General features: G+C 41.1%; 2 protein-coding genes across 3 annotated transcripts; both read left to right on the forward strand.

Annotated features, from left to right (window-relative positions):
- Positions 1-8: 8 nt before the first annotated feature.
- On the forward strand, positions 9-8,580 carry LOC117487526 (chromodomain-helicase-DNA-binding protein 1-like). The gene is made up of 8 exons (XM_034136161.1): positions 9-146; positions 523-621; positions 2,324-2,394; positions 2,831-2,945; positions 4,655-4,763; positions 6,489-6,765; positions 7,722-7,808; positions 8,329-8,580. Exons 2-8 carry the CDS (start codon positions 615-617, stop codon positions 8,446-8,448), a joined length of 786 nt encoding a protein of 261 aa, XP_033992052.1. The 5' UTR covers positions 9-146; positions 523-614; the 3' UTR covers positions 8,449-8,580.
- An 838-nt stretch (positions 8,581-9,418) lies between these two features.
- Positions 9,419-27,187, forward strand: LOC117487556 (adapter protein CIKS-like). Of its 2 annotated transcripts, XM_034136202.1 has the most exons (11): positions 9,419-9,577; positions 14,696-14,784; positions 15,407-15,928; positions 16,648-16,973; positions 18,932-18,974; positions 19,393-19,454; positions 20,183-20,280; positions 20,366-20,434; positions 22,660-22,776; positions 24,900-24,974; positions 25,468-27,187. In XM_034136202.1, the coding sequence occupies exons 2-11, from the start codon at positions 14,747-14,749 to the stop codon at positions 25,612-25,614; spliced, it is 1,497 nt and encodes a 498-aa protein (XP_033992093.1). In that variant the 5' UTR covers positions 9,419-9,577; positions 14,696-14,746; the 3' UTR covers positions 25,615-27,187. The 2 variants fall into 2 exon arrangements, with proteins under 2 accessions (XP_033992093.1, XP_033992094.1); XM_034136203.1 differs by lacking the exon at positions 14,696-14,784.
- The last annotated feature ends 173 nt before the right edge of the window (positions 27,188-27,360 follow it).

Below are 27,360 nucleotides of genomic sequence, written 5' to 3' on the forward strand. Positions count from 1 at the left end.
AGAGGAAGAGGAGGAGGAGGAGGAAGAGGAAGATGACGGCAGCGTTTCCTCCACAGACTCTGACAGCTCGGCCATCCGTTACGTCCTCGGAGACGTCACCCATCCTCAAGCCGCTCAGGGAGACGCCATCATCGTGCACTGTGTCGGTAGGAAAGCTGTCCCTTGTCGTCGTGGCCTTTTATTTATTTATTTTTGTATAATTGTATTTTTTTAATAGGATGAGTGAGGGTAACATTACATTCAAGATGTCATGACACCAAGAAATGAATTGGCAACAACATTTGACTTAAATGAGATAGTAGCAATTAATACTTCATCCCCACTCATTTATTCAAAACAAACAAATATTCTTTACTTTTGTAATGCTATTTGAGACGTTTACATTTTGCATTGTTTATTTCTAGTCTTCAATGCCTTGTCTTTTTATGCTATTGTCCCAAATTGGGATCAATAAAGTACATAATAATAATGATGATAAGATGAAGGTAGCAGCAGCAGGTCTTCATCAGTGTTGTGTTTCAGATGACTCGGGGCGATGGGGTCGAGGCGGCTTGTTCACGGCTCTGGAGGTGAGATCAGATGAACCCAGGAAGCACTACGAGCTGGCCGGCAAGATGAAAGGTAACATTACTTATTATTAGAAAATCTAAATACATCATGATAATAGCAAGTCAAAAAGCCCTGAGTAGGAAAGGGTTGACAACAGATGCACCTTAGGATGAGGACTGTTGATGTTATTCATGATATTTATGCAATGGAGAAACTGAGATCATTTTAATTATCCAGAATTTTCTATATTGTTTATATTTGTTTATACCATTTCTCATTTCATTTTTAATTGTTAACTCTTTTCCACTTTTAAGTATTTGTATTTTGATGTTTATCACTTAGTAAAGCAGCTAGTTAAGATGGAGTTGACTACGGCAGTGTAGCTTAACCATAGACTGTATATATAAGAGCTTAAAGGGGACCTATCATGCAAAATGCACTGTTGTACGTCTTTTATACATGAATATGTGTCCCCGGTGTTCCAGGGAACTCACCAAGTGTCAGAAAACACAACCCTCTCTATTTTCCTCCATACCCAAATCTCTAAAAAAGGGGCTGCAACGGATCTGATAAAAACTGATCCAGATTTGAACACTGTCCTGACGTCAGGACGGTGGCGCTACGGCTATTGGGCCAACTCCACCAATCAGGAGGAGACAACCACGGCCATTGCCGTTCCAAAGCGCTGGAGACGATGTAGTACATATGCCAGGCCTGTAGGTGGCGCTGTTCTCACAGAATCAGCCCTTGCAAAAACAGGGGTACAAAAGTACAAATTGAGCAAAATAAGGCATGGCTAAAATGCATGATCTGTTTGGTATTTAAAAAAAAAAAAGTATAAATATGCCTTATATAGGTATGGTCCTACACTATATTATTATAATATAGCATGATAGGTCCACTTTAACTTGTAAAAATAGATCATTATTTATTAGCTGATTTTAAAATGTCTGAATTTAACTAAAACTAAATAGCCGCTTTCACTCCAAGTACTTTGCCGTACTTAGTTCCCAGTACTTAGTCCCGCCGAACTCTTTAGTCCCGGAACTATCTAGCAGATCGCGTTCACACCGGAATAAGTCCCTGAGGGAGGATTAGGCAAATGAAGCCGCTGACGTCACTTCTTCTTCTTCTGCTTTGGGTTTACTGGCAGGCCGCAAACAACTTCACGGCGTATACTGCCACCCGAAGTCCCCGGAGTTGGGGAAGGCTTCAGTAGAAGCTGCTGGGACTCCCAGCAGCTTCTACTGAAGCCTTCCGAGTAAATCGCCAGAACGCCGACACCTCCTCATCTCCACCGCTCCCATGTTTTCTTTTGTGTTGCCATAAGTTAGCCTCTTTCCGTTTCTGGGCTGGGCTAATGCTAATGCTAATAATGCTAATGCGAGCAAATAAAATGGCGGCTTCACAAAACTTTTTGGGAGTTTAAGGGGCGTGGTTTGCAATCCGCCCAGCCAATCAGAAATTGGAACCTTTTCCTCCCACGAAAGTACCTGCTCTCTAGCAGGGACTATCTGGGGGTGAAAAGGTTCTCATGAACTAAGTTCTAGTTCCAGATCTTTTTGGTGTGAACTCAAAATCCCAAGAACTATCGGAACTATTCCTGGGAAAAGTACTCCGGTGTGAAAGCGCCTATTGTAGTTCAGTAAAATGTGAAATATTTCCCTCTGAGATGTGTTGAAGTGGAAGTAGCAGAACATGGAAATATCCTCAAGTACATTTCAAACAGTGCAGTATTTGAGTGAAAATGAATTTAAAATATGGTTTATTTCAGATTTGGACCTGGGGAATGTGCTGCTCTTCCCCGTCGACGACAAACAGTCCAGACTAGACGGCCAGGATCAGGTACTTAAAAAGTCCCTGTTGTTCTCTTTGTGGTGTTCAATAGGTGATTGTGCATGTTAATGGTCTGCAAAGGCTAACATAATGGAGATTTTCGGGAAAAAGTCCGATTTTTCTTGTTTTTCAGGGGGAAAAAATCAGAATTTAAGAAAAAAAATCAAAGTTTTGAGATTTTCTGACAAAAGTCAACATTTTCTGAAATAATAATAATAATAATTGAGTATTTTTGAAAAAGTACGAATTTTTTGATTTTGAAAAAAAAAAGTCAGAATTTTGCTCGAAAATGTCCTTCCTTAAAAATGAAACTCAGCGCTGCCTGGAGTGGATGCTGGTTCTGAGATCAGCTGTTCTTCCTCTCTCAGTTGTTTTGGGCGCTCTGTGGTTTTATTTCTGATGAGTCGTCAGATAAACTGAGTTTGTTCTACTTCCTGTTTGTCAGCTGGCTCTGATCGTGGCGCAGCAGAGAGACGGAAGCAACAAACTGTCGGCCATCTTCCTCTCCGCTCTGGACGAAGGACTGAAGAAGATCTACGCTGCGGCAAAAAGACTCAAGGGTACCAACAAGCACTCAATACTTCAGTTATTTTTTTGTGTATTTTTTATACACTTTTTTGGGGTAATTTTCAACATAAACAGCATTTAAAAAAAAATATATTAAAAACAACAATATTGATTTATTATTTTTCAGGGATTTTAGAAAATAAATAAATAAAATAAAATAATTATTCAATTCATTTTGAAAGAAAAAACAAATTAAGCAATATTTTTAAATATTAAAAAAAAAAGATTAAAATGTTTAGAAATAAATGGTATTGTTAAAAAATCCTCAGATTAATAACAGGTGTATAAAAAGTCAGAAAGTATTACAACATGTTCAGGAGCGTGATGAAGGCAGCGTCTTATTTTAGACTCGCCTGACCAGATCTGTCGTCACTCTGCGCGCACGGAGGATTCTCACACAAACAATTATTTAAAATGTGAGTCAGATGTTCCTCGGGTTGTTCGACCTGAGTCTGTTCACACCGTTTCCTGTTGGTGATGCAAATGTTTCTGAAGTGCAGTGACAAGTGGAGCGTAAACACATCAGTTACTGCAGTTCAAGTACTAACTATAAAGAAAGATGGACCTTTATTGAGGGGGACATTCAGTTTTCCACTTTTTGAGACCATGCATTTTTGTTGTACAGAACATTTGGTAATTTTCAGGATTGAATGGTTGGAAAACTAAAAGGTTAGGGTCTGTCCCTTTCTCTGCAATCATTGTCGGCTAATCGATAGTGACTTGATAGTGGATTCATCTTTCATTTCTCCTGCAGAAAAGTCTCTAAAGTCTGTTTCTCACAACACGGCGCGTAACACTCTCTAATCTGGAGATGAGCTTCTCTGCTTTATATCAAAGTGAATATCTTTGGACATTTAAAAACTCATCACCTTGACTCTGAGACACTGGTTTCGGACATTTCTTACAGATTTTCAGACATTTTATGCATGTTTTTATGACAGTTTTGGGGCAAATGTTCTGTACATGTTTGCTGTAATAACATGACTTATCAATTAATGAATCTCCAAGTGTGGGGGGAAACTTCTGAAGCAATTGGAGTCAGGACTCAGAGAGAGACACGATGGAGAGCTGGAGCTTTGATGGAGTCAGGACTCAGAGAGAGACACGAGGAGAGCTGGAGCTTTGATGGCAAACACTGACGGTTTATTTGGAGCTTCGGCCGGAGAATTCACAAAACATGTCACGGGGTCTGACCACACGGTAGAGATGCCACAATCAATTCTGAAGAGCTCTACCCCAGACCCGTGTATTTAGCTAGAGAGTGTAATAATCAACATTCTTCACTAGATAGACTAAACAGCTGAGGGACACTGAATCACAGTTGTTGTCGCTTATGGCTCGGGGTCATCTACACCCCGAGAAGGATGTGTTCCAGGTGTCCCACAACAATAACTATCTCTGACCGAGAGCTGCCCGGTCACAAACTGGTAACAACAACAACTTGCTAGGGCAGCCCCTCCTTAACGGAGATAACAGCTGATCAAGGTGGAGCATCTGCGTCAGAGGGCGAAAGGTCAACATGTATACAGAATTATTCCCTGACACCAATTGAATTCAGCAGTAATTTCTCTTGCAGAAAAGTCTTTAAATCTCCAGATCTGCCGCTTTCCTCTCTTTTATATCATATGAACCGACCGACAGAATCCAGAGGCAGCCGGCGTCTTTCTAACTCTGACTTTATTATATTTTGTGTTTCCCACAGCGAGCGTGCATCTTCCTCGCATCGGTCACGCCACCAGAGGCTTCAACTGGTACGGCACGGAGCGTCTGATCCGGAAACATCTGTCCTCTCGCGGCATCCACACCTTCATGTATCCTTTCATCAGAGGAGGGAAGAAGTGGAGAACAAATACTTCCTTACTGTACTTCAGTACATGTTTCTGGTATCAGTACTTTACTCCACTACTTATTTCTCTGTCGACTTTTTACTTTGACTTCTTACATGTTGAACTCAAATACCTGTACTTTCTACTTCTTACATGTTGAACCCAAATACCTGTACTTTCTACTTCTTACATGTTGAACCCAAATACCTGTACTTTCTACTTCTTACATGTTGAACCCAAATACCTGTACTTTCTACTTCTTACATGTTGAACCCAAATACCTGTTACTTTCTACTTCTCACATGTTGAACACAAATACCTGTACTTTCTACTTCTTACATGTTGAACACAAATATCCTGTACTTTCTACTTCTTACATGTGAACCCAAATACCTGTACTTTTCTACTTCTTACATGTTGAACACAAATACCTGTACTTTCTACTTCTTACATGTTGAACACAAATACCTGTACTTTCTACTTCTTACATGTTGAACCCAAATACCTGTACTTTCTACTTCTTACATGTTGAACACAAATACCGTGTACTTTCTACTTCGTACATGTTGAAACACAAATACCTGTACTTTCTACTTCTCACATGTTGAACACAATACCTGTACTTTCTACTTCTTACATGGTTGAACACAAATACCTGTACTTTCTCTACTTCTCACATGTTGAACACAAATACCTGTACTTTCTACTTCTTACATGTTGAACACAAATACCTGTACTTTCTACTTCTCACATGTTGAACACAAATACCTGTACTTTCTACTTCTTACATGTTGAACACAAATACCTGTACTTTCTACTTCTCACATGTTGAACACAAATACCTGTACTTTCTACTTCTTACATGTTGAACTCAAATACCTGTACTTTCTACTTCTTACATGTTGAACACAAATACCTGTACTTTCTACTTCTTACATGTTGAACTCAAATACCTGTACTTTCTACTTCTCACATTTCCCAAACAGGCTGGTTCCTTTAGTTTGAATGTGTGTTTGGTGGCGTGATCATTATTATTTAGAGTCATTGCGTGCCTATTGATTTGAACACGATCCGTGTATCCATCATTTCCTGGTCTTCTCTAAAGAAGAGGGACCAATGAAAACGTTGTCATGTTGCCGTTGTTCAGCATGGAAACATTCATTAGCTAACAATGACATTATTGTTCTATTAATATAAAGGGAGGTCAGGTACTCTTTAAAACAGCTGCTAGTTATGGGTACTTTTTACTGAAGTACATTTCAAAGCCTCTTTACTTTGACTTGAGTAAAGAAGTTTAGTCAGTACTTCTACTTTCACCAGAGTATTTTTAAACACGAGTATCTGTACTTCTACTTGAGTAAAGAAGTTTAGTCAGTACTTCTACTTTCACCAGAGTATTTTTAAACACGAGTATCTGTACTTCTACTTGAGTAAAGAAGTTTAGTCAGTACTTCTACTTTCACCAGAGTATTTTTAAACACGAGTATCTGTACTTCTACTCGAGTAAAGGATGTGTGTACTTCTACTCGAGTAAAGGATGTGTGTACTTCTACTTGAGGAAAGGATGTGTGTACTTCTACTTGAGGAAAGGATGTGTGTACTTCTACTTGAGTAAAGGATGTGTGTACTCTTCCCATCTCTCCTCTCAACACCTCTGAACTCTCTCACAGGAGATCATTCATCACGTCTCCTCCTTAACTCCACCTGCAGATACTATCACAGCAGAGCCAAGAGCTCCGCCCCCTCTTCATCCTCCCCCGACTCCGCCCGGGTCACTGATGACGCAGAAACAAGCGCTCCCTCAACATCCTCAACACCCTCAACACCCTCAACATCCTCCTCTGATCCACAGCAGCCTGACTCCACCCGGGTGACAGAGGACACAGAATCAAGCGGCCCCGCGGCGCTGCCAGACTTCATGAAGGGCGTCCGGGTGTTTTTCTACAACCTGCCGGCGTCAGAGAGGAAGATGCTCGCCCGCTACCTCGTCACATATCCTTCATCGCAGAGCCACATTAAATATAAATATACAAAATATAGTACTGATGTTTTAAATGTGAGTTTGATATTTTTAGGATTTCTTAAGCATTTTTTTTGTACGTTTCTGTGACAGGGCTGTGACTGTAACAACAAGATTTGTTTTATCCTACGAGTTTTTAGCAATATATTTTTTATAAACGTAGGATATTTATGAGGGATTTTACAGATTTGTTACCCTCTACAACTTTTTGATTTTGCTTTAATTTCACGGGGTGTTTCTCAATGTCGAGGAAGCTTCCTTGGTAGGACATGTACCTCCGAGTCAGGTCCTTCACAAGCGAGGCAAGAATCCTTCCTAGCCCTAGATATGTGCGTCATATGAGAGGCCCCGCCTCTTACATCTTCCGCCACAGGTTTTGAAAATTGGTCCGTGCGCAAAGCATTGTGGGGTCTTAAAATCCCCACAATGCTTTGCGCACGGACCAATTTCCCCAAATCTGTGGCGGAAGATGTAGGAGGCGGGGCCTCTCATATGACGCACACCTGCACACTTGCTAGCCTGTTCCACTCTTCGTTTTCCGAATGCCAGGAAGGATTCTTGCCTCGCTTCTGAAGCAAGTGACTCGGAAGACATGTGCTACCAAGCAAGCGTACTCGACATTGAGAAACACCCACAGTCCTTCGGCGGGACTCGATGACGTACACTAGCATCCTTGAAATAGTGGCTCTGGAGCAGACATTGAGAAACACCCATGGTTTTTTTCCTACAAAATTCTTTGATTATATTTTAAATAAAAGGAGACATTTTATACATTTCTTATGACATTCTTTATGAGGTACTAGAGTCGGTGAGATCCAGCAAAAAGTCTAGTTTTAAGGTCATTTTGTGGCATTTTTAACTCACAGACCGGATGTATGCTAACAGAGTGTTGTGTTGTGAAGTGTCAGCGCTCCTTAGCTAAGATCACGTATGACGGAGACGAGGAGGAGGTCATGAGTCCGGAGGTCACGCACATCGTGGCCGAGGTGGAGAGCAGCGTCCAATCACAGGTCAGTATCTGAGGATTAATCATTTCAACTTCTCTGACTGTTCACACACAACACAGGAAGTGAATGACTGTGTGAGTACATGCAGAGTCAGGGGTTAGGGTCTCCGGCAGTGGGTGCATAATGAACATGTTCATGCAATTAATATCATTTTGAAGTTGCAGAATATATAGAAATCTTCTTGTAAACAGAAACTCCATTCAGCAAAGAGACATTAAAAAAGTTCTGTGCTTGTTGTCTTCAGAAAGACCTGACTAAGCTCTAATTCAGACTCTCCACTGTTCATCAAGAGGATGGAGTTTATTCAGCTTCATTCAGATCGCTGTATTGAGATTAAATCACAGGAAGTGTTTTCTTTATCTCGCTCTAGTGAACCAGAACGCTGAGGTGAAGCTTTCTCACACAGTTAGGACTTCAAATACCTTCATGCTAAATCAGAGGATAATGAAAGAGCATGCCGTAAAAGCACAATAACAAGTGTTTGTTGTTGTTGTTGTTGTTGATGTTGTTGTCTTTTGAGCAGGAGCTGCAGGCGCTGCAGAGCCGCTACCCTCAGGCCGTCGTGGTGCAGAAGCTCTGGATGGAGTCGTGCTTCTGCAAACAGAGCAGAGTCAACACGGCCATGTTCACACATCCTCTCTAATCTTTAGTAACTCGGCTTTAATAAAGTCTGCCGGCTGCTTCAGGAAAAACATCGCAGCTCAAATCAGGAAATCATGTTGTAATCATTCATCGGAAAGTGAAATGAGGACGAAATAAAACAAACACTCCTTTATTCTGTGGTGTTGACTCGGTTACTGTTGACTCTGTTGGAACACTAATTAACCAGAGACACACACACACACTCACACACACATGCACACACATACACACACACACGCACTCACACACACACACACACACACACACACACACAAGCACACATACACACACTCACAAGCACACGCACACACACACACACACACACACAAGCACACATACACACACTCACAAGCACACGCACACACACACACAGAGAGAGTATAACCCCAAGTTATGTACTGTTATGCAACCAATAACAATAACGTTTTTAAAATACCTGTTCCACAAGAAATGAACCCTAAATAACCAGAGTGACACACACACACACACACACACGCAGACAGACAGACAGACAAGTTATGTCATCCTGTTATGAAACCAATAACGTTAAAATACCTGTTCCACAAGAAATGCAGCAACACGTGCTTTACAAGAAGGTGAAATAGCAATTAAATGAATATATAAAAGGGTTAAAATGGTAAATAAAACACTGCTATATTTAAGGTGAGATGCAATGCACAACACATGGGAAAACATAGTTAATGATAATAATAATACATACATGAAATACAGTGCAAAACATACAGTAATATGGCAAATAAAGCACAAAAATGTCTACATTAGTGCAAGAGATTTAAACTTTATTTTGAAAATTAAAGGAACTGCACTCTCGGTATAAAACGATAGTTCCCTCACTTGAGAATAAACATTTGTTACCATTCAGTCTGCTCCTAAAAATGTAAAAACATCCCCCGCAGGTGGAGCCTCTCAGCAGGGGGGCGGGGCTTCAGCCTCAAATCGAAGAACCGAGCGCTCCCTCCGTCAAAATCCGCCCTCTGTCTCACGGAGAGGACTTTAAACACATCTTTATACTTTAATATAAACTCAGGGTTTGTTTATGTGAGCTCTTCTGGTGTTCAGGTGTTTTCCTGACGGGGGTCGCGCGCTTCAGGAGGAGTTTACCTGCAGAGGTGAGTCAGGGTCTCTTAAAGTTACACAATAGATTCTTTAACTTCGACACATTTCTCATGTGTTTAAAAGCTTATTTGTGTTTGTGTAACACCTGCAAGAAAACACAGGCGGATTTAAGCGGTGTGTGCGTGCGTGTGTGTCTCTCTCTCTCTGTGTGTCTCTGTGTGCGTGTGTCTCTCTCTCTCTCTGTGTTTCTCTGTGTGCGTGTGTCTCTCTCTCTCTCTCTGTGTCTCTGTGTGCGTGTGTCTCTCTCTCTCTCTCTCTGTGTCTCTGTGTGCGTGTGTCTCTCTCTCTCTCTGTGTTTCTCTGTGTGCGTGTGTCTCTCTCTCTCTGTGTCTCTGTGTGCGCGTGTCTCTCTCTGTGTGTCTCTGTGTGCGTGTCTCTCTCTCTCTGTGTGTCTCTGTGTGCGTGTCTCTCTCTCTCTGTGTGTCTCTGTGTGCGTGTCTCTCTCTCTCTCTCTGTGTGTCTCTGTGTGCGTATGTCTCTCTCTCTCTGTGTCTCTGTGTGTGTGCGTGTGTCTCTCTCTGTGTGTGTGTGTGTGTGTGTGTGTGTGTGTGTGTGTGTGTGTGTGTGTGTGTGTGTGTGTGTATATAGATAATAATCAGAGGTGTATTTTATATTATAAAGTGCATGAAGTCAGCACAAAAGTTAAACGGATATATAACTGGGTCAGCTTCAGTGGAAAGTGCTGTGTGTGTGTGTGTGTGTGGTGTGTGTGTGTGTGTGTGGTGTGTGTGTGTGTGTGTGTGTGTGTGTGTGTGGGTGTGTGGGTGGTGTGTGTGTGTTTACAGGAACTGTCAGGTGTGTGTGTGTAGGCCGGTGTTATGCCGTAGATTGAAGCCCTGTTCGCGGGGACGAGCAAAGTGACGTCATCGCCTGTATTGAGCGTTCGCCTAGTTTTCTAAGCGGAAAAACGAAAGATACTATTTACTTTCTCTCTTTTGAATGATATATTTCCCATCAGATTAAACAGCAAACGGCTGAATAAATAATGTGCATACAATTGCGTGGAGGCTCGTTTTAAGGACACTTTTCAGATCTGTCACAATCTTCGTATTGGAACAAAGTGAGTGGCATTACAATACAAAGCATTTTACTCTGGGCCCAGCAGGTACAAAACTAAAGAGGGGCTTCCAAATCCGGCAGAGAAGGTGCTGCCAGATATGGCACCCCCCCTACAACTTTGTCCAGGACAGTCACAACTTCACCAAAATCATACTGGTGTTGCCTGTTCCCCTCTAGTTTGTGCTCACCAAAGCATGTTACTCTGGGCCCAGCAGGTACAAAACTAAAGAGGGGCTTCCATATCCGGCAGACCAGGTGTTGTAGCTGCCGGATTTGGAAGCCCCCCTATACCTTTGTCCAGGATAGTCATAGACTCACCAAAATCACACTGGTGTTTGCTGTTTCCCTCTACTTTGTGCTCACAAAAGCATGTTACTCTGAGACCAGCAGGTGAAAAATTATAGGGGGGCTTCCATATCCGGCAGCCAGCCACAACACCTTCTCTGCCGGATATGGAAGCCCCTCTTTAGTTTTGTACCTGCTGGGCCCAGAGTAAAATGCTTTGGTGAGCATAAACTAGAGGGGAACAGGCAACACCAGTGTGATTTTGGTGAAATTGTGACTATCCTGGACAAAGATATAGGGGGGCTTCCAAATCCGGCAGCTACAACACCTGGTCTGCCGGATATGGAAGCCCCTCTTTAGTTTTTCACCTGCTGGGCCCAGAGTAAAATGCTTTTGCGAGCACACACTAGAGGGGAACAGCAAACACCAGTGTGATTTTGGTGAGTCTATGACCATCCTGGACAAAATGATAGGGGGGGTTCCAAATCTGGCAGGAGAAATACCTGCTCTGCTGAACATGTTAGAGAACAGTGCAGATCTTCCCTATTGACACCAGGATTAACCTAGTCTAAAATAAGGAACATTAATCGTGTGATATAGGCACAGATATAAGATCAATAATACACTTTATTTTAGGGCACCTTTCAAAGCATTCAATGTCACCTTAAAATACAATAAAAAATAAAATATGAGTGGCATTACAATACAAACATGTGTTGAGTAGGAAACCACAGAGGAACATTACATTCAAAGGAGCAATTAAAGCGAGTGAAGCCAGTTTGAACACATTATAATCTTTTAGGCTTGATTGAAAATAACACAGTGTCTGACATATGTTATATAATTACTGTTATATCATTGCTTACTATTCGTGGTTATCAGACACTTAAACAACAGAGAAGGTTTTAAAAAATAGGACTAGACTGACAAATGACATATTATCCTGTCTGTTCTGTAGGAAGGAGGAACAGAACAGAGTGGACTCAAAAACTGAAGTTTGTTCCAATACGAAGATCGTGACAGATCTGAAAAGTGTCCTTAAAACGAGCCTCCACGCAATTTGTATGCACATTATTTATTCAGCCGTTTGCTGTTTAATCTGATGGGAAATATATCATTCAAAAGAGAGAAAGTAAATAGTATCTTTCGTTGTTCCGCTTAGAAAACTAGGCGAACGCTCAATACAGGCGATGACGTCACTTTGCTCGTCCCCGCGAACAGGGCTTCAATCTACGGCATAACACCGGTACACACTCCTCAACTGATTTTTGTACTTTTGTTAGACCTACATTAGTGTTCAGTAGGTGTGTGTTGTATGTCTTTATTCCATCATCTTGAGATAATGACACAACAAAAACGTGAAAAACAAAAACATAATACATTTTATTTGTGTATAATCTAAAAAAACATTTAATTTATCATTCTTGATTCATGTCATTATCTGAAGAGAGATGTAGTATCTTGAATAAATGACCCTGAAATCGCAGGAGCTATTCCTAATAACTCTTGTCCAATCAGGAGAGACTTGTTTTGATGTAACGATATATATTTATTGACAAGAATACACAGATGAATGTAATGGTGTTTGCCGATTAGACCCCGTTGTGCGGGAGTATCATTTGGGGGAGGGACAAAAGCCCACAAACGCCCATAAAATGTCTCTTAAGGGCTTCCGTAGTTCTGGAGTTTTCATGTCTCCAATTATAAATGATAATAAAGCTGTGAATCATCTCTTTTTAAACGTGACGTGTTGAGACATATTCTATACTTCTGGAAGTTTTGTGGTTTGATTTTCCATCTTGTGTCTGCATCAGTTCTGTATTTCCACATATCATCATCTGAGCTTTAACCACCAAACACCCCGAGAAATCCCCGAGTGAGTGGAGGGCCTTTGATCAGCAGCAGCGCGTGGGCTGACGTCACAACGCTCAGTTAGGAAATAAAAAGTGCTGCTCTTTGAGATATTGTTTGCAAAGTCAGTTTTAATTGGGTATTAAAGGTCCCCTGTTATACTGTTTCTTCATCAATATATCCCAGGTCTCAGATATATGCAGAGCCTGTCTCTGATTGGCTGAAACACCAAACAGATCATTGCAGCATTACCCATAATCCCCTCTGTTTCAGTCCTGTTTCCAAAGTGCTGATTCTCTGTCTGTTACTTTAGATGAAAATAAGGAGCCCCCCCCCCCCATGCCCCTCTGAGGTGCTTGCCCCACGGGAACGCATACGGCCGTTTGCGTAACTGTTTAGTGTCATACAGACCGTTCTGCCACACTAGGACGACCGAATATGGCAGTAAACAACTGCGGTAACGATAACGGGTCCCAAGGTGGATAGAACGGCATACGCAACGCTCTGGGGGGTCCAACGGCTCCGTGTGTAGGACCTATACGATCATTTTGTGATAATGATGATGCAATAGCCCTGCCTCCCCCCACCTCTGCTGCTCACCCCCGCGTCAAAGTAAACTGCACACTGAATTCAGATTATTTATCTCGATATGGACATAAACGCGAGTGAAGTCTAATCTGACAGGACGGAGACACGCAGCTCCTAGGAGCAAAACACACACTTCAAGTCAGATCATCACCCTTAGCTATTTTAATTACCTCTCAAACTACCTAAACTAGTTATAAATGTTTATTTTTACTGTCGGGTCACTCATTACAGGATCAGCTGCTGCATGAGACAGACACTGAGCTGTCAGAAGAGAGGAAAAAGAGAGGCTCCGTGTATTTTATTATTATATATCATTATATAGAGTCGTTATTCATTTGTTTTAAAGCTCAATAAATAACAAAGAAGACCTTTGACCGGCACTTTTATCATTTTGTCCGGAAGATTTAAACTTTAACACACGTTGACCGGCGAAAAACTCTGCCCGGTTCCCTCGGCCCCCACCGCGGAGAATAAACAGAAGGGCAACCATGACAACCATTCTTCTTCGCTGCTTTGGTGGAGGAAGTTACAGCGCCACGTACAGGCTCGGCTTAAGTACTGAAGCTTTTTCCAGCGGTTGGATCTAAATGGAGCTGTCTCGTGTGGGCAGACACTATCCGGTGTCTATTGCGTGTGGACGGAAGCTTTTTGGCGATTGCGTTAATCCTATGCGTTTTGCCGTATGCGTTCCCGTGGGGCAAGCACCTCAGAGAGATTTGGTTACAAAGAACTCAATGGTGCTCTAGGAGGAGATTCAGGTGATAAGGTGGGGGGGGGGGGGGGGGGGGACACATGTTGATGTAGAAGAGACATGAGGAAGAGGGGACACATGTTGATGTAGAAGAGACATGAGGAAGAGGGGACACATGTTGATGTAGAAGAGACATGAGGAAGAGGGGACACATGTTGATGAAGAAGAGACATGGAGAAGAGGGGACACATGTTGATGTAGAAGAGACATGAAGAAGAGGGGACACATGTTGATGTAGAAGAGACATGAGAGAGGGGACACATTTGATGAGGAAAGGGACACATGTTGATGAAGAAGAGACATGAGAAGAGGGACACATGTTGATGTAGAAGAGACATGAGGAAGAGGGGACACATGTTGATGTAGAAGAGACATGAGGAAGAGGGGACACATGTTGATGTAGAAGAGACATGAGGAAGAGGGGACACATGTTGATGTAGAAGAGACATGAAGAAGAGGGGACACATGTTGATGTAGAAGAGACATGAAGAAGAGGGGACACATGTTGATGTAGAAGAGACATGAAGAAGAGGATTTTGCACGATAGGTGACCTTTAATGAAATGTCCTCTATACAGAGTTCAGATGCAGCGTAAACAGGAAGCTGATGGATGTGAGGAGGAGGATCAATGATGCTGCCCGCTGCCACACAACCAGCAACACACAGGTGACAGATTACAGATTACAGATTACAGATTACAAGATACATGAGATACAAACTGAGTGAATTGAGGAGGGAGTAAAGACTAAAGGGAACAGATGTTTGTGTAGAACCGAGAAATACAGCACAACGTTCTTTACAATGAGAAATAATCAGAGGTGGGAAGTAAGTTCAATGTTTGGGTACTTTACTTGAATATGTCCATGTTTTACTCCTTTGTACTTCTACTCCACTACAGTTCAGAGGTACATGGTGTACTTTTCCTCCACTACATGTATTTAATACCTTTAGTTACTTCACAGATGTGGATGAAGGATGTGAAATATAATCAAGTCTTAAATCAGACTTTAGTTCCACCTGGAGTAAATCCACAAGCTACCCTGCAGTATACAAAGTCATTCAAACTAGCTGCACCTTTACCAGCTTGAGAACACTTTCATGATCAATCATTATAAAACATATCATATATATTATTCTGAAATGGACCAATCTGCACAATGACTACTTTTACTGTCGCTACTTTAACTATATTTTGATGAGAATACTTTTATACTTTAGGAACATTTTGAATGCAGGACTTTCACTGTGCACCTGTAGTTATTTAGGTGTTATTTCTGTTTCCTGTCAGTCACGTGAGGCAGCTGAGCAGATTTCACCTGAACACTCCTGAGGAGGACGATGAGACCATGAGCTCCGAGGACCCAAACCTTCACCCTGTCTCCTCCCATCGGGACCCAAACCCTCACCCCCATCGGGACCATGACCTTCACCCTGTCTCCTCCCATCGGGACCATACCCCTCACCCTGTCTCCTCCCATCGGGACCCAAACCCTCACCCCCATCGGGACCATGACCCTCACCCTGTCTCCTTCCATCGGGACCATAACCCTCACCTTGTCTCCCCCCATCGGGACCCAAACCCTCACCCTGTGTCCTCCCATCGGGACCCAAACCCTCACCCCCATCGGGACCCAAACCCTCACCCTGTCTCCCCCCATCGGGACCCAAACCCTCACCCTGTCTGCCCCCATCGGGACCCTCACCCTGTCTCCCCCGGTTCCTCCCTCTCCAGCACCCAGAGGCAGGACCTGAAACACAGCCTCCCCCCTGCTGGTTTCTGCTGCTACCAGCCCCCCGGATACAGCCTCAGGTCAGTCCCCTCTTTTAAAGGTCTCCTATCATGCTAAATGCACTTGTTCATGTCTTTCATACGGTGGGTCTGAAGTGCAAGTCAAAACAACATTTCAGAAAACACAACGACATTTGAAAGATTACGGGAAGGGTATTCCTTTAGGGAGAACGTGCTGTAGTGTTTTGTGAAATGTTGTTTTGACTTGCACTTCAGGGCCACCATACCGTTATATACCTAAAGCATGCATAAAAAAGTATTAAAGATACAAAAATGATAATAAAAAAAGTTACGGTAACACTTTATATTAAGGTACACAAATTAACCATCAACTAGTTGTTCATTAACATGCATATTAGCAGCATATTGGCTCTTTATTAGTCATTATAAAACACTTATTAATGCCTTATTCTACATGACCATATTCTACAAGTAATAAGCCATTAGTTGAGAGTTTTTCCTCAATAACCCTCTAATTAGTGCTGATTTATTGCAAGTAAGGAAGTTGTTGTACATGAGTTTGGGTCTTAATATGTAAGACTTAATAACTAGTTGATGGTTAATTTGTGTACCTTCATATAAAGTGTTACCAAAGTTACACAATTTACAAAATACACATCCTGTAACCGTTCTGAGGATTTAGCAGCCAGGTATTGCACAGTTATTAACAGCATATATATATATATATTGCACATAGTTGGTACAATGGATTCTGATTCTTATCTTATCTTATCTTCCAGCCAGCCCACGCCCTTCCCCAGCCAGACGCCCCCCGCCGACGCCTGGCTGCACCCCAGTTTCTCCAGCAGCTGGTCGGGGGGGTACCCCAGCAGCGGCTCCTCCCCAGCAGAGAGCTTCCTGTCTGGGTACAAGTTGGTGTCCAGCAGCCTGGAGCAGCCTCTGTCTCTGTGCTCCAACCCCCCCTCTGGGAACCTGTTCCACCACACGCTGTCTCCGTACTCCTGCGCTCCACCGGGGGCCGCCTGCTTCGCCCAGTTACCCCCCGACCCCTTCAGGGGCCCCAAACCCTGGCCCCCCCATCAACACCCTGCATATAACCCCTACTGTGAGTCTGCTATTCAAACTAGAGTGTAATTGTAGCTTGTTTCAATGTAAAAACAAAAAGACATGGAGGATTGTTAACCCTAAACCTCTACTGTATGCCTCTAAAAGGTTTCAGGTTTTACTGTATATCAGTATGTAGTGTCTCTACTTTAAAGAGTCCTCTCCTGCTGATGTTCAGGTGTATATCAGTATGTAGTGTCTCTACTTTAAAGAGTCCTCTCCTGCTGATGTTCAGGTGTATATCAGTATGTAGTGTCTCTACTTTAAAGAGTCCTCTCCTGCTGATGTTCAGGTGTATATCAGGATGTAGTGTCTCTACTTTAAAAGAGTCCTCTCCTGCTGATGTTCAGGTGTATATCAGTATGTAGTGTCTCTACTTTAAAGAGTCCTCTCCTGCTGATGTTCAGGTGTATATCAGAATGTAGTGTCTCTACTTTAAAGAGTCCTCTCCTGCTGATGTTCAGTTGTATATCAGTATGTAGTGTCTCTACTTTAAAGAGTCCTCTCCTGCTGATGTTCAGGTGTATATCAGTATGTAGTGTCTCTACTTTAAAGAGTCCTCTCCTGCTGATGTTCAGGTGTATATCAGTATGTAGTGTCTCTACTTTAAAGAGTCCTCTCCTGCTGATGTTCAGGGTGTATATCAGGATGTAGTGTCTCTACTTTAAAGAGTCCTCTCCTGCTGATGTTCAGGTGTATATCAGTATGTAGTGTCTCTACTTTAAAGAGTCCTCTCCTGCTGATGTTCAGGTGTATATCAGAATGTAGTGTCTCTACTTTAAAGAGTCCTCTCCTGCTGATGTTCAGGTGTATATCAGTATGTAGTGTCTCTATTTTAAAGAGTCCTCTCCTGCTGATGTTCAGGTGTATATCAGAATGTAGTGTCTCTACTTTAAAGAGTCCTCTCCTGCTGATGTTCAGGTGTATATCAGAATGTAGTGTCTCTACTTTAAAGAGTCCTCTCCTGCTGATGTTCAGGTGTATATCAGTATGTAGTGTCTCTACTTTAAAGAGTCCTCTCCTGCTGATGTTCAGGTGTATATCAGTATGTAGTGTATCTACTTTAAAGAGTCCTCTCCTGCTGATGTTCAGGTGTATATCAGTATGTAGTGTATCTACTTTAAAGAGTTCTCTCCTGCTGATGTTCAGGTGTATATCAGTATGTAGTGTCTCTACTTTAAAGAGTCCTCTCCTGCTGATGTTCAGGTGTATATCAGTATGTAGTGTCTCTACTTTAAAGAGTCCTCATCCTGCTGATGTTCAGGTGTATATCAGTATGTAGTGTCTCTACTTAAAGAGTCCTCTCCTGCTGATGTTCAGGTGTATATCAGTATGTAGTGTCTCTACTTTAAAGAGTCCTCTCCTGCTGATGTTCAGGTGTATATCAGTATGTAGTGTCTCTACTTTAAAGAGTCCTCTCCTGCTGAGGTTCAGGTGTATATCAGTATGTAGTGTCTCTACTTTAAAGAGTCCCCTCCTGCTGATGTTCAGGTGTATATCAGTATGTAGTGGTCTCTACTTTAAAGAGTTCTCTCCTGCTGATGTTCAGGTGTATATCAGTATGTAGTGTCTCTACTTTAAAGAGTCCTCTCCTGCTGATGTTCAGGTGTATATCAGTATGTAGTGTCTCTACTTTAAAGAGTCCTCTCCTGCTGATGTTCAGGTGTATATCAGTATGTAGTGTCTCTACTTTAAAGAGTCCTCTCCTGCTGATGTTCAGGTGTATATCAGTATGTAGTGTCTCTACTTTAAAGAGTCCTCTCCTGCTGATGTTCAGGTGTATATCAGTATGTAGTGTCTCTACTTTAAGAGTCCTCTCCTGCTGATGTTCAGGTGTATATCAGTATGTAGTGTCTCTACTTTAAAGAGTCCTCTCCTGCTGATGTTCAGGTGTATATCAGTATGTAGTGTCTCTACTTTAAAGAGTCCTCTCGTGCTGATGTTCTGTCTTCTCTTCAGACCCTGACGCCGGCAGACCTCCTGGAGCCGGATTCTCTCACATGTGAGTTTTTATTATTACATCAAAGATATCCTTAATATAGTTCTGCATCACAGGAGGCTACCCGGCGCTCTGCAGGGTTAACAACTCAATGTTTTGAATGAACCTGGTGTTATAAGATGTTGCTGCTAATTTAATTATACTGTTTGGATTTTATTTTATTTTACCAATTTATTTTTATACTTTTAAGACGAACTTTTATTTTTAAATAAACAGGACCTAATATTTAAATTTTCCTGACAAAATAAGCCAAATAAATAATCACATTTTTGTTCAGCTCATTTGACTTCTGTGTCTGGATGTCTTGATGTGTAAACATGATATTTAATCTATAATAAATCAGAGCCCCCCCCCCCCCCCCCCTCATGTTGCATGTTTCTAGTTATTTAATTAGAATGATTAAATAACGTATTTCCTGCAGAGACTACATGGCCCCCGCTAAACAGAAGCAGCCTCACAGCACGCCGCTGTCTCTGGAGCAGAGTGAGTGCTCAACATCACATTAAACAGTTATTTACTGATTCACTACAGATTCATTACTGATTCATTACTGATTCACTACTGATTCATTACTGATTCACTACTGATTCATTACTGATTCATTACTGATTCATTACTGATTCATTACTGATTCATTACAGATTCATTACTGATTCATTACAGATTCATTACTGATTCATTACTGATTCATTACTGGTGATTTACAGATTATTTACAAATTAAATACAGATTATTTACTGATTATTTACATGTTATTTACTGATTATTTACATGTTATTTACTGATTATTTACATGTTATTTACTGATTATTTACATGTTATTTGCAGATTAATTATAGATTATTTACAGATGAATTATGTGTTATTAAACGTCTATTAATTACAGTTTACTTACAGTTTATTCACAGATTCATTACAGATTACTTGCAGATTATTTTCAGATTAATTACAAATTAATTACGGATTATTTACAGATTATTTATAGATTATTTACAGATGAATCACAGATGAATTATGTGTTATTAAACGTCTATTAATTACATGTTAATTACAGTTTACTTACAGTTTATTTACCTGTTATTTGCAGATTCATTACAGATTAATTACAGATTATTTACACATTAATTACAGGTTATTTACATGTTATTTGCAGGTTATTTTTACATATTAACAATGGTCTTTTCATTATAACACCATGCTCTCTGATACAGGGAGGGTCTTCGTCACGTATGAAGCGGACAACGATAAACACGTGAACGAGATCATAAACTTCGTGGCTCTGCTGCGACACAACGGCTTCGACACACACGTACGTATAAAGTTTATTTGAATGTTTTGAGTTTTCTCACAGGAGCTGCCGGATGTTTACAAAGACGTTTCTGTTTCTGTTTCAGATCGATATCTTTGAGCAGCAGTTCAGGAGCATCAGTAAGATCGACTTCATGGAGCGCTACCTCAGTGAGGTAATGAGCTTTAGAGTTAATGAACATTTGACTAGGACTTGTGAATTTTAGGACCTGAGAAGTTTAAGACTTGTGATTTGAGAGGTGAGACGGGAAGTTTAAGACTTGTGATTTGAGAGGTGAGACGGGAAGTTTAAGACTTGTGATTTGAGAGGTGAGACGGGAAGTTTAAGACTTGTGATTTGAGAGGTGAGACGTGAAGTTTAAGACTTGTGATTTGAGAGGTGAGACGTGAAGTTTAAAACTTGTGATTTGAGAGGTGAGACGTGAAGTTTAAGACTTGTGATTTGAGAGGTGAGACGGGAAGTTTAAGACTTGTGATTTGAGAGGTGAGACGTGAAGTTTAAGACTTGTGATTAGAGAGGTGAGACGGGAAGTTTAAGACTTGTGATTTGAGAGGTGAGACGTGAAGTTTAAGACTTGTGATTTGAGAGGTGAGACGGGAAGTTTAAGACTTGTGATTTGAGAGGTGAGACGGGAAGTTTAAGACTTGTGATTTGAGAGGTAAGACGGGAAGTTTAAGACTTGTGATTTGAGAGGTGAGACGGGAAGTTTAAGACTTGTGATTTGAGAGGTGAGACGTGAAGTTTAAGACTTGTGATTTGAGAGGTGAGACGTGAAGTTTAAAACTTGTGATTTGAGAGGTGAGACGTGAAGTTTAAGACTTGTGATTTGAGAGGTGAGACGGGAAGTTTAAGACTTGTGATTTGAGAGGTGAGACGTGAAGTTTAAGACTTGTGATTAGAGAGGTGAGACGGGAAGTTTAAGACTTGTGATTTGAGAGGTGAGACGTGAAGTTTAAGACTTGTGATTTGAGAGGTGAGACGTGAAGTTTAAGACTTGTGATTTGAGAGGTGAGACGGGAAGTTTAAGACTTGTGATTTGAGAGGTGAGACGGGAAGTTTAAGACTTGTGATTTGAGAGGTGAGACGTGAAGTTTAAGACTTGTGATTTGAGAGGTGAGACGGGAAGTTTAAGACTTGTGATTTGAGAGGTGAGACGGGAAGTTTAAGACTTGTGATTAGAGATGTGAGACGTGAAGTTTAAGACTTGTGATTTGAGAGGTGAGACGGGAAGTTTAAGACTTGTGATTTGAGAGGTGAGACGGGAAGTTTAAGACTTGTGATTTGAGAGGTGAGACGTGAAGTTTAAGGCTTGTGATTTGAGAGGTAAGACGGGAAGTTTAAGACTTGTGATTTGAGAGGTAAGACGTGAAGTTTAAGACTTGTGATTTGAGAGGTAAGACGTCAAGTTTAAGACTTGTGATTTGAGAGGTGAGACGGGAAGTTTAAGACTTGTGATTTGAGAGGTGAGACGGGAAGTTTAAGACTTGTGATTTGAGAGGTAAGACGGGAAGTTTAAGACTTGTGATTTGAGAGGTAAGACGGGAAGTTTAAGACTTGTGATTTGAGAGGTGAGACGTGAAGTTTAAGACTTGTGATTTGAGAGGTGAGACGGGAAGTTTAAGACTTGTAATTTGAGAGGTGAGACGGGAAGTTTAAGACTTGTGATTAGAGATGTGAGACGGGAAGTTTAAGACTTGTGATTTGAGAGGTGAGACGGGAAGTTTAAGACTTGTGATTTGAGAGGTGAGACGGGAAGTTTAAGACTTGTGATTTGAGAGGTAAGACGGGAAGTTTAAGACTTGTGATTAGAGAGGTGAGACGGGAAGTTTAAGACTTGTGATTTGAGAGGTGAGACGGGAAGTTTAAGACTTGTGATTTGAGAGGTGAGACGGGAAGTTTAAGACTTGTGATTTGAGAGGTGAGACGGGAAGTTTAAGACTTGTGATTTGAGAGGTAAGACGGGAAGTTTTGAATTAAAGACTTAAGACTTGAAGGATCCAATTAGAGACTTGTTTGAAACTTGAAGATTTAAACTTGAGGCTTAAGAATTGAAGGCTAAGACTTAAGGGTTGAGACTTAAACATTAGGACTTGAGATTCAAGACTGTACGGTTAGGACTTGTGACCTTGTGACTTTAGACTTCAAGGTTAAGACTTGAGACCTGAAGGATACGACTAGACTTGTTTGATAGTTGAAGGTTAAGACTTGAGACTCAAGACTTGAAAGAAGACTTGGGACTTTAAGACTTGGGACATGTGTACGTTACACCTCTGTGGCTTTTCTTTTTTATTAGATCAAACATGTTTTATGAGGCAGTTTAGGAATGAAGACAGGTCTCTGACAGGTCGAGTTAACAAGTCTTTTGCACCCCTCCCTCAGAAAGAGTACCTGATCATCATCATCATCAGTCCCAAATACTACGAGACGGTGACGTCCTCAGTGGGGGGGCTGGAGAGCGACGAGAGGACCTTTAACACCGTCTACATCCACAAACAGGTCCGAAACACACTCACATTTATAAAGATTATATAACAAACACTCTCTGAGATCTGTCGCCTTCAAATCATGTTTATTGGGGTCCAGAAGTACAGTATAGTATATTATAGTTTGGTATAGTACTGTATAGTACATTATAGTTTGGTATAGTACAGTACAGTATAGTATATTATAGTTTGGTATAGTATAGTACAGTATAGTATATTATAGTTTGGTATAGTATAGTACAGTATATTTCTATAGTTTGGTATAGTATAGTCTCGTCTTTATTTCGTTTTGGTCTCGTCTCTTATCTCTCGTCTTCTCGTTTGGTCGTCCTCTTCTCGTCTCGTCTCTATCTCGTTTGGTCTCGTCTCTTCTCGTCTCGTCTCTTCTCTTCTCGTTTGGTCTCGTCTCGTCCCGTCTCGTCTCTTCTCGTTTGGTCTCGTCTCGTCCCGTCTCTTCTCTTCTGTTTGGTCTCGTCTCGTCTCTCTCTTCTCGTTTGGTCTCGTCTCGTCTCTTCTCGTTTGGTCTCGTCTATTCTCGTCTCGTCTCTTCTCGTTTGGTCTCGTCTCGTCTCGTCTCGTCCTCTTCCTCGTCTCTTCTCGTTTCGTCTCGTCTCTTTCGTTTGGTCTCTTTCTCGTTTGGTCTCGTCTCGTCTCGTCTCTTCTCGTGTTTGGTCTCGTCTCGTCTCGTCTCGTCTCTTCTCGTTTGGTCTCGTCTCGTCTCTTCTCGTTTGGTCTCGTCTCGTCCCCGTCCCGTCTTGTCTCGTCTCTTCTCGTTTGGTCTCGTCTATTCTCGTCTCGTCCCGTCATCGTCTCTTCTCGTTTGGTATCGTCTCGTCTATTCTAGTTTGGTCTCGTCTCGTATCTTCTCGTTTTGGTATAGTCCGTATCGTACAGTACAGTATAGTATATTATAGTACAGTATAGTACAGTATAGTACAGTACAGTATATTATAGTACAGTACAGTATATTATATTATAGTACAGTATATTATAGTACAGTATATTACAGTACAGTACAGTATAGTACAGTACAGTATATTATAGTACACTACAGTATAGTATATTATAGTACAGTACAGTATATTATAGTATAGTACAGTACAGTATATTATAGTACAGTACAGTATAGTATAGTATAGTACAGTACAGTATAGTATATTACAGTACAGTATAGTACAGTACAGTATATTACAGTACAGTATAGTACAGTATAGTACAGTACAGTATATTATAGTACAGTATATTATAGTACAGTACAGTATAGTATAGTACAGTACAGTATAGTATATTACAGTACAGTACAGTATATTATAGTACAGTATATTATAGTATAATACAGTACAGTATAGTACAGTATAGTACAGTACAGTATATTACAGTATAGTACAGTATAGTACAGTACAGTATATTATAGTACACTACAGTATAGTATATTATAGTACAGTATATTATAGTATAATACAGTATAGTACAGTACAGTATATTACAGTATAGTACAGTATAGTACAGTACAGTATATTATAGTACAGTACAGTACAGTACAGTATATTATAGTACAGTACAGTATATTATAGTACAGTACAGTATAGTATATTATAGTACAGTACAGTATAGTATAGTACAGTACAGTATAGTATATTACAGTACAGTATAGTACAGTACAGTATATTACAGTACAGTATAGTACAGTACAGTATATTATAGTACAGTATATTATAGTACAGTACAGTATAGTATAGTACAGTACAGTATAGTATATTACAGTACAGTACAGTACAGTATATTACAGTACAGTATATTATAGTACAGTATAGTATAGTACAGTATAGTATATTATAGTACAGTACAGTATAGTACAGTACAGTACAGTATTTATTTTTGTATTACTTTTACTATCTGTATTATTATTATGTTGCATTGTTGGAGAAGCCTGTGACATAAGATTTTCAACGACATAATTACTCTGTAGCTATGTTAGTTTGACAATAAAGAACCTTGAACCTATAGTATAGGATAGGTATGGTACATTGTAATGTAACATGTAATGTAATGTATATTGAATCCCAGTGATGGCGAGGGGAAAGCCAGTTGAACTCTGCAGCTTTAATTCTTGTATTGATTGTGTTTCCTCTTCAGCTCCAGAATGAGTTCATCCAGAACGGCAGCAAGAACTTCAGGTTTATTCCCATCGTGTTCCCCGGGGCGAAAAAGGTGAATCATCTGCTCAGTGTGATGACACAGATACACTGATAACACACACTGTCAAATCACAGGCTGTCAACCATGTGAGGAATCTACAGGGAGCGGGAGATCACCAGGAAGCTCCCCTTCATTACTGGCATGAAAACACCATTATTCTTCATACTCCAGCTTTCTGAAGTGTTAAGGTTAAATATGCAGATGATTGTGCTTTTGAACTTGTGCTAACTTGCATACATTTCCAGAATTGGAACATGTAGGGTTTCCCATTAATGTACCGGTCGCTACAGTTGAACTTTCTACTGCAACAATCCCCACGCGCGCACACGCACGCACGCACGCATGCACGCACGCACGCACGCATGCACGCACGCACGCATGCAGAAGAATTTCATTGCCATTTCTACACTGTAGCTGCTGAGCATCTGATGATACAACCTTTGAATTTGAATTTGACCAGGGGACAAGAAGTGATGAATCTTTGACTCATGTTTCCTGTTTTTAGTGTCACGTCCCGAACTGGCTGCAGAACACACATGTTTACGAATGGCCACTGCACCGCGACGACATCCTGCGGCGTCTGATGAGGATCGAGAAGTACAACCCTCCTCAGATCGGATCGCTGCCCACCATCGTCTCCATCCCGATCTGACATCAAGCCCCCAGGTAGTGCTCCGGACTCTGAGGAAAACATTCCTAGTGGCCAAACGGCGGTACTACAGCTTCCGTATCAGTCCGTGACGTCCCTGGGCCCAGAAATACTTTTTCCCATTGACTAACATGGGGAAAGAGACGTCTGTAAATCAGTGGATCATTTAAAAAACATTACATTAGAAACATTAGGTCCTAAGAGTTGTAAAATGACCTAAAAGCTGAATCCAGATTTATTTTCTCTCTTCATTCATTCTACTGAGCCGAGAGCAGGAGATCGGGGGCGGGGCTTAAGGGAAAACGTACCTCCGCCTGCTCTATAAACCACATACAGGTACTTCTGCTCTGACACCAAGGCATGATGGGTAATCTGTGACATTTTGCTCTTGAAAATGTCAGGCCATTTTGTCCTCATGAGCCAATGAGCAGCTCTCATAGGAAAGAACAAGCCCCGCCTCCAACGCTGTATCCAGTTCTTATTGTACATCCATGATCTGACCCTGAGACTCAGAAACTCTCTTCTTCCTGGAGAAACACCAGCCGCGAATCACGATGAGATTAACGGAGAGACACGAGCAGCAGGAGGTTTTTATTTGAGTGTGAATGTGCTGAACTCTCACCTGGAGGTTACGTAAGTGTAATTATTGGCTGTCATTCCACATCAGTCACAGAGAAGATCCAGCGCTGAGGAGAGTGGAGCTGCAACATGCAAAATACTTTCTGGACCGTTTACACAATGCATTTCTGACTTTTATCCACATACTTTTTTAGTCATTTTCACATGTTTTGCTCACATTTTTCATATATTTATTTCCTTTTTTTGGGTCGCCTATTCTGAAAAACCCACTTCTTCATGTCTCTTCTACATGAACATGTGTCCCCTCTGTGTTCAGAGTGTCTGAAAGTCTCAGGAACAAAGACCCCCTCTCTTTTTCCTCTCCTGATCCATCGAGATAAAAAAACTGTCTGAAAATGATCTGATCAGATTTTGGTCACTTTGTGATGTCACAATGTTTTTTTGGGTTGTGCAACCATTAGCCAATCAGCAACCTTATCACCTGAATTGACTTTTCCGACACATTTTTTGGAAACACTCATCAAAAGTAGTTCAGAAATAATTGCAAAAACTATTTCGGACAATCAATTATTCACGTTTTTGATGCTGTGGGACAGGCACGGACATTTTCCACATATTTGTAGGACTTTTTTTGCATACATTTTCGACCAATCGGAAGTTGCTCGACAGGAAACCTATAAAAACTGTTTTGAAAAGACACTGGGATGTAAAATGTTTTTCTATTTTATAATGAAATAATTGTTAGTTTAAAACACACTGAGGTGTTTCTCACCTTTACATCCATCCTTATGTTTACAGATTATGATGCATGATCCAAAGGGTTTGAACACAATGAGTGTAAATGCAGGTTTTAAAAACGTGTGAAAGATCTGATGAATGTGTATTTGCAGAATGAGGAGTAAACAGAGGTTTCATCTTTCTTATTGCAAACATCCAGAGTTACTGTTGTATTTTAAAATAATAAAAATACTGAAAAAGGAATAAACGTTTATATTTTCATGGTTTCTTTTACACTCGGTGCATGGACGGCAGATTTCTGTTCTGCAAAACACTTTCTGGACGTTTACACAATGCGTTTTGGACTTTTATCCACATACCTTTCAGTCATTTTCACATGTTCACATTTTTCATATATTTTATGGACAGATGTTCCTTTAACTGCCTCATCCG

The sequence above is a fragment of the Trematomus bernacchii genome, unplaced genomic scaffold (assembly GCF_902827165.1).
Source record: "Trematomus bernacchii unplaced genomic scaffold, fTreBer1.1, whole genome shotgun sequence".
Classification (NCBI taxonomy): Eukaryota; Metazoa; Chordata; class Actinopteri; order Perciformes; family Nototheniidae; genus Trematomus; species Trematomus bernacchii.